The sequence below is a fragment of the Lycium barbarum genome, chromosome 11 (genome assembly GCF_019175385.1).
Source record: "Lycium barbarum isolate Lr01 chromosome 11, ASM1917538v2, whole genome shotgun sequence".
Lineage (NCBI taxonomy): Eukaryota > Viridiplantae > Streptophyta > Magnoliopsida > Solanales > Solanaceae > Lycium > Lycium barbarum.
Genome location: NC_083347.1, coordinates 114,526,403 through 114,534,857, shown reverse-complemented (window position 1 = coordinate 114,534,857; position 8,455 = coordinate 114,526,403). Strand labels below are relative to the sequence as shown.

Below are 8,455 nucleotides of genomic sequence, written 5' to 3'. Positions count from 1 at the left end.
TTGCTTGATATGTATCCAACTTGAAGCTTATGATATCTAATGATTCTGTTAAGTTTTAATGATCATAGTTACTTGATATGTATACAACTTGAAGCTTATGATATCTAATGAAATAATTAAAGTATGCCTAACAGCCTAAGTTTGTCTGGATACCACCGTAAGAAAAGAAAAAAATGTTAGAATGAGATATGTATAAACGCGATTCAAAAATTGTAGTGGAATAGTAAGTACTCCTCTAATCGTAATCAAAGGTCTCGTGTTTAAGCTCTGAATATGAAATTGTCTTTCGTAAGAAACGTTTTGTCACCCCAATGTGAGATTTTTTAGGTGCGAATTCAAGTTAATCGGATCCGAAAATGGACACCACGATAGGTAAATGATATGTACAAACGCGCTGTCCACAAACTGAAATGGGAACAGTATCTTGCTGAAAACAAAATGAAAAAAATACTTAGAAGTTTACAATTATAGACAGAAAAAAAAAATACGATAGACAATTTTGGCGCGTATACAGTGGGGTATCTAACATAACAAGTGGGGGTTCACCCCTAACTTTATACGTAAAGTATAAACTTATGTGTAAAAATAATAAAAATTATAATAAATAATAAATGTGAATTCATAATTTTAAAAATATAATGCATTCAATATTAAATTTTTTAAAATTAAACCCTCAAAATTTAAATTATGAATTCGACTCTTTTATTATATATTGGAAATGGAGGAACCAACTTACTAAACGACATTCTTGTTTGTTTCAAACAAACATTTAAACATTTTCAAAAAGAAAGTTGTATATCAATTCTTGGAAAATTCCACCAAGAAACCAAAAGAAAAAGTCACCCTTTTCCTTCTCATTCATAATATCTTTGAAAATTAACACACTTTAATTTCTTCATTCCACTTTTTTCTTTGCTCTTTATTTCCACCCCATTTCTTGTTTCTTTGGACCTTTAAACACTTTCAAATTGAATTATGTTAATAATATTAAAGTGAAGAGAAAATTAATTTGATGGGGAATTGTTTTGGAACTAAATTTTCTAAATCTAATCCTAGTAGTACTCATCCAAGTTTTTCAGTTAGACAGTTTACTCCAGGTACTTTAATTTTCTGTTTTTATGAACAAATTATGCATCTGTTGTTTTATTTGTACTTTAGTTTCTATTTTGGGTACTCTGGGATTTCCATTTCTTTCTTGTTTGTGTACTCCCCCTGTATCATTTTATATATATGACGGAGTCAGATTTTCACTGAGGGGTCAAAATATAAGGAAGTAAACACACTTAGTAGTTAGAGGGATTTAACATATAGTATGTATATACATAGAAATACTTGTTGTCTTAAGTATAGAGTTAAAGGAACAGGTTTTAAGCACATAACAAAAGTAGAACTTGCTGTTTTAAGTATATCACGTTTATGTGGCTATGAGAGCATGTCATTTAATGGTATAATGAGAAGTTTAGAGTTTATAAATATAGAAAAGGTGGCATTTATTAGTAGTATTTAATTTCTATTTTGGGTACTTGCAGTTTTCCTTTTCTTTCTTGTTTGTTTACTCCCTCTGTATCATTTTATATGGCGGTGTTCAGTGACGTAGGCACGTAGCCAGGATTTTCACTAATGGGAGTCAAGAGCTAAAGAGATTCAACATATAGCATATATGTGCGTAAAAAAATAGTTTACCTATTTTTGGTGAAGGGTTGTGCAATGGGTTTGATTGTGAACAGAGTTAAAAGAACAGATTTTTGGCACTTAACAAACTTAGGATTTCTTGTCTTAAATATATCACATTTGTATGGCTATTAGAGCATGTCAGTAATGGTAAAATGAGAAGTTTAAAATTAATAAATATAGAAAGGTGTAATGTTTTTTGGAATGGACTAAGAAGTAAGAGCGTAATGAAGAGAACTAGTAGCTAGCTTTTTTCGAGTTCTCGAATTTCTTGTGAATAAATTTGTTGGAGGTCTTAATTCTTGTAATTGTTGTGCTTTCTGATCTCTTCTTTTCCTATAAATTCCAAGGGCTTTCTCTTTGCTTTCGAAGATCCTGCTTTTTAGCTTGTATGAATTAAGGATGTTATTTCAAAATTATAGCTTTTATATTTAGAGATTTACATGGAAGTATTTGTGCAGACACATCAAAGAATTACAGCAATGGCCTTGGCTATTCGGCCACCACGAGTAGCAGTATTGGACATAGTCATTTCTCGACAACTGCAAGTGACGATAATACGTGTTTGAATGGCGGACAGATATTGCCGATTCCAAATTTAAAGATTTATAGTTTTTCTGATTTGAAGTTGTCCACGAGGAACTTCAAGTCCGACTCAGTTTTGGGGATCGGTGGTTTTGGGACGGTGTATAAAGGATGGGTTGATGAGAAGACGCTTGCTCCGACTAAAGCTGGCAGTGGAATGATCGTTGCCATAAAGAAGTTGAACTCCGAGAGCACTCAAGGATTTGAAGAGTGGCAGGTATAGACATTTGATAGCGAAATGAACTGTCAATACTACTTCTGACGACTCCTTTTAAGAAATTAATACACATTTGCGTCCTCTCCATTAGCCACCAGAGGTGTTAGAACATGTGTAACAAATCAGAGTTTCTCTAGTAAGAACTTCTTTAGTAATTTTGTGGTAACTATGTCCCGACTATATTCTTTATGTTGTGTAACTCACTAGTAATTGTTATGTGAAGAGGAAGGAATAGTACAAGAATTTTCTGCCAAAGTATATCTGGGGCTTCCTCTAACTCATGTCAAACTTATAGAATTCAAATGAAATTCATTTAAATTAATTCAAATGAAATCAGTTTAAATTGGTTCCAATTGGATACATTTCAAGCTAGATCAAGTTTTGCTTTGTTACAATGTTCTTTGCTTCTGCCGTACCTGAAATTAAGAAAGTGTACCGTCTTTTTTTCAGAAAATTTCTATCTGTATACTTAGTTATGTATCGCATTTGTACAGTCAAAACTTTCTGTAACAACATTGTTTGTCCAGATATTTTTTGGCTGCTATAGCAAGATGTTGTTATAGAGAACATATAAATAACATAATTACATTATATGAAAGCGGTTCTAAAGAAAACTTGACCGTTATGATGAAATATTCTTATACGAAGATGACTGTTATAGAGGTCTGACTGTAGTTGGAATATTCATGTCAAAATTTTCCATCTTCTTTTTTGTTTAGCAAGTAAACTTTCTGTTGGCATTTATTTTGATTTATGTGTTCCAGTTAGATTCTTTAGATAATGCTCATAATCTGTGTCACTTAAAAATGCAGTCAGAAGTGAACTTTTTAGGAAGGCTTTCTCATTCTAACCTTGTTAAGCTACTGGGATATTGTACGGAAGACAACGAGCTGTTACTCGTTTATGAATTTATGCCGAAGGGAAGCTTGGAAAACCATCTTTTCAGAAGTAAGAAATTAGTGTTTGAAATTCAATAAAACCAAAGCTCGAGTAATAATATGGTGCGCTGATCAACATCTTTGCTTTGTTAGGAAGTGCCGCTATTGAACCGCTTTCTTGGGATTTGCGCCTCAAAATTGCCATAGGAGCGGCTCGGGGCTTGGCTTTCTTACATACTTCAGAAAAGAAAGTCATTTACAGAGACTTCAAAGCCTCCAACATACTGCTTGATGGGGTAAGGTCTGCTTCCCTATCTTTTTGTGGTTGGCGAGTTACCTAGTGTGATACTCATCTCACGTATTTGAACATTTACAAGTACTGATGTATATCATGAATATCTCTGCTTCTAATTGATGTTCCGACAACTTTTCATGAAATGTTTTTCTTCATTTTTTTATCCAGCTTTATTATACATCTGACTTTGGCGATTGTTTGAACTTTCTACTTTGCACATTTTGCTTTGTAGAATTACAATGCAAAAATATCAGATTTTGGCTTAGCTAAACTGGGGCCTTCCGGTGGAAACTCACACGTAACTACTCGTGTTATGGGCACATATGGTTATGCTGCTCCAGAATATGTTGAAACAGGTGAGCACTTTTTTCTAGCACTTAATATATGTTTTTAATCTAAAATCTACATGTGGAGTTTTTGAGTATTTTCTTTTTCATAAGTGATTCATGAATAAGCACGTAGAACATATTCCAAGATCTCCCAGAAAGATTTAAATTTTACATATTGTGCCAATAATGACACTTTAAATTGAACAACACTACTTTTGTTGCATCTGAGCAATCTGATATGGCATCACTTGCAAGCTATGTTATTCAGATTCTTCAAAAACGTTGACAGGTGCGTATCAGATCCTCCAAAAGTCGTGCTTTTTGGAGGATGTGACATGGTTGTGACAACTTTTTGAGAGTCCGAAGACATGGCTTGCCGGTATAGATACATAAGAGTTGGGAATTAACCCCAATAGAAACAAAAAGCAAGAAGCCCGAAAGAAAGCATTTGCAGCATTACTCCCTCAGTTCCATATATGACATTCTTTCCTTTTTAATCTGTTCCAAAAATGATTGACACCATTCTATATTTAGAAACTCTTTAAATTCTAAATTACCCATTTTACCCTTCACGAAATGCTCTAATAGCCACAAAAATGTCATAGCATGTTTAAACCTACAAGTTTTAAGGTCACTCTCGGCCATGTTAACAGGCCATCTATATGTAAAAAGTGACGTGTACGGATTTGGAGTCGTCTTGCTTGAGATACTGACTGGCTTACGAGCACTTGACACCAAACGACCAAGCGGACAACAGAAGTTGGTGGAGTGGGTGAAACCGATGCTGTCTAATAAAAGGAAGCTGAAGTCCATTATGGACGCTCATATGGAAGGCCAATATTCTTCAAAAGCAGCAATGCTTGCTGCTCAAATCACTCTAAAATGCCTAGAGGGAGACCCCAAGAATCGACCTTCAATGAAAGAAGTAATGGACGTGTTGGAACAGATTGAAGCCATCAAGGAGAAACCAAAAGAATCCAGAAGGAAATCCGAGCATTCTTCTTCTCATCGCCACCGACAATCTCCAAGAAGTCACCAATCGCCATGTCAGACAAGCGACCGGTCAGGAAAAAGTATGAGGTGAAGAAATTGGCCTTAAGTTATGTGTGTATAAATCTCATTTTTTTTCTTATTAGTATAAGATCAAGTTATATTGTTCACCATTTTATGGGCATTTCATTTTTGTAACTAAAATTTTGTGTTGTCTGTCACCTCTGTGTTGCTGGTTGCATGGCTTTGACCGTATTGTAATTTATTAAAGGTATTCATAGAAAGATTGACACTGATTTAGCTTCTGTATTAAGGAAAGTTCAATAGAGTAAATTAAAGCAAACTTCCATTTTATTTTGTTCTTCTTATTATTGTTGTTGTTAGCTTTCAATCCTTGGTAGAACTAGTAGGGGTGTTTGGTTGGTTTGCTAGGAAGATTTAATCTCCAATTAAAATATTGCATAAGTATAGCAACATTTGGTTACTGTTTTTCTTCTTCATTAGTCATCCCGATAAAATATGTAATAAAATGGGAGTATTAGTAATACATGGATTAAAAATTAAATGACAAAATTAACCCCCATAATAGCAAACAAACATTTTTGTTTTTCGTTCAAGAAGTATAACACATTTTCGATAATAAAACATATGCAATTTTTAGCACACTAATCCAAACATCCAACAAGAGCTAACTCTTGCATTACAATCCCTGCAGTGAACTGAAACTTTGTGATGAACATTTTGAATACCCTTGCGAAAGCTAATATGCATAGAAATTTTATCTTTCCTCTCTTTAAATCATACAGTGATCCCTTTATATACTAATCTGTTTTGTTTCAAGTCTATTCTGATTATATAACATTCGAAGTCTGATTTTGATCAAGATCTTCCTTAGTATTTGTCAAAGCTAATCATATAATGAACCAACAATAACTTTCAGAACTCAAAGAACAAACACCTGCACATTAATATTCCAGTAACATACAAACAATGAAACACATTATGCAGCTTTTGAGTAATAAGTTCAGTGGGTTGAGATATATCTACAGCTGAAAAATTAACTTAGCGTCAAGAAGATCTCTTCAGCATGGTGTATCATAAAAGAGATGCCAGAAGAAACGGGGGTTCACGAACTATTTATGGGACCAATTTTAACATTGTATGTACAGGCAACTCAAGAACTAGTAGCTGTTTGGCCAAACTTCTAAAATCAGCTTATTTTAAAAAGTACTTTCTTTTAAAAGTACTTTTCAAAAATGTACTTTTGGCGAAAAACAGTTTGTGTTTGACCAATTAATTTAAAAAACACTTTTGAGCAGCAATTAGTGTTTGACCAAGCTTTTAAAAAGTGCTTCTATGTGTATTTTTCTCAAAAGTACTTTTTAAAAAAGTGCTTTTGGGTAAAAGCTATTTTTTTTAGCTTCTGAAAAACTGCTTCTGCTACTCCCCAGAAACACTTATTTTCTCCCAAAAACTTGACCAAACACTTCACTTTTTTTCAAATAAACATTTATTGAAAAAATAAGTACTTTTGAGGAAAAAATAAGTTCGACCACACAGGCTATTCCTTCTTAGTCCAAGTGAAAAGAGAGCGGGGGACGTGACGTGAGTCTGCAAAATTAAGCTTTCGAATATTTATTTCTGACAAGATTTGACGCTGCTTGTGTCTGAAATCAATCAATTTCATCAGATAAGATCCCATCAGTTGCTGTGTTGTCCTACAGAAGAGGACAACACAGCACTTCCATTCCCTGGTTGCCAAGTGCTCCAATTATCCAAACCTCTCGAAAATAATATCGTTGGGTCCGAAATTTTTCAGTTGTTACAGAAAATAGTTATTATACAACTGTAATAATATTTGACATTTAAATAATAGTTGGCTGTTATAGACAAAATAGGTGCATAAAATCTAATTTTTTATTTTTTAATATTATTAAAAAGAACAAAACTATCTAAATTTTAAATCTCAAAGATATGCATATATACTTCACTAACTAAACATTAAAAAAAGTTAATGCAATTTCAATAAATTCATAACTGAAAGTTTTAAGCTCTAAAACACACATTTTAAATCTACTTAAAAATTAAATTATTTAAAATTGATGAAAGAAATTTATAATTATAGCTTATTTTGGTAGATTCCAACCTCTTAGAGGTGATATAACACTTGTTTTCCTTTTTGAAAACTATTTGTAATTAAAAATAGAAGACAATGATATTTTTAGATTACAAATATGTATGTATTCATATAGAAGTATAATATTTGTCGTAGATATAGTCTATTAAAGTATCAAATTGAGTATTTAGTCAAGATCTTTACATTTATTATTGGTAATCATAGATATTCTATTTTTATAAAGATCGTTAATTATTATATTAGCAAAAAACGAAGATAGTTATTATATGGGTGGTAATTTGGCAAAGAGCGTACTGTTATAAAGTTGGTTGTTGCTATTATATGTAAAATGTTGTTATAGAGAAGTAAAATATAACATAAAAAATCGGTTTCGAAAAAACTTCGCTATTATAGAGAGATGTTGTTATATGCGGGTGTTGTTATAGAGAGATCTATATATTGATCGGTAATGATGATTCCATTTTCTCTTCTAGAAACTATACAATACAATACAAATACAAGGGAGAATAAAGCAACATCTGCACCTATTGGTTTTAAGTATATTAAACAATAAATAAAGAAATGTGTTTTTGTTATAAAATAAAGACTATAAAGTAAATACACCAGAGAGAAGTATATAGAGAGGAATTGATTGTATATATAACTTCTACAAATAAACTCCACATATTTGGTGGCCAAGTATTTTGGTGAGCATCCAACTTACAAGTAAATTCATGGACAAACATATTAATATTTACAACACTCCCCCTTGGATGTTCATTAATTAGATGATGTGCCTCGTTAAAACCTTATTTAGGAAAAAAAACCCTGTGGGAAAAAGTCCTAAATGAAGGAAAAAGAGTACACATATCTAGTAATACGCTTTGAGAGTTGCCTCGTTAAAAACCTTGCCAGGAAAACCCAAATGGGACAAAACCTTGGTCAAGGGAAAAAGAGTACAACGCGTATTTGCTCTTCCTGATTAAAGCATCACATAATTCTTGAAGATGATGTACTCCGATCTTGTATATACCAACTTATCATATCTTGAGGTTGGTACTGTGTTTGTGATCAGATCTGTCAAACTACTTAGCTGATAATCTGAATCTTCATTCCTTAGATAGAGTTGCATCATCACCATATAATATTGTTAAAATCATGTCAAGTACATTCTTGACTTGCTTCATAATCTATCTGATGTTATCATTCTACGGTTTAACTATCATGTATAATAACATGGTTTTACAGTAATCCTTCATGGAAAGAGATAACATATTTGGATCGAACTTTTATGTCGATCAGATGAATGCCCTGCATATCCAAAACACTTGACAATATTTGTTAGGATAAACACATTCATGCCACACTTTCATT

At 32.7% G+C, this 8,455-nt stretch overlaps 1 protein-coding gene across 1 annotated transcript; it reads left to right on the top strand.

Annotated features, from left to right (window-relative positions):
* The first annotated feature begins 780 nt into the window (after positions 1-780).
* Positions 781-5,319, top strand: LOC132618008 (probable serine/threonine-protein kinase PIX13). The gene is made up of 6 exons (XM_060333076.1): positions 781-1,097; positions 2,133-2,473; positions 3,286-3,421; positions 3,505-3,647; positions 3,879-4,002; positions 4,629-5,319. Exons 1-6 carry the CDS (start codon positions 1,013-1,015, stop codon positions 5,057-5,059), a joined length of 1,260 nt encoding a protein of 419 aa, XP_060189059.1. The 5' UTR covers positions 781-1,012; the 3' UTR covers positions 5,060-5,319.
* Positions 5,320-8,455: the final 3,136 nt, after the last annotated feature.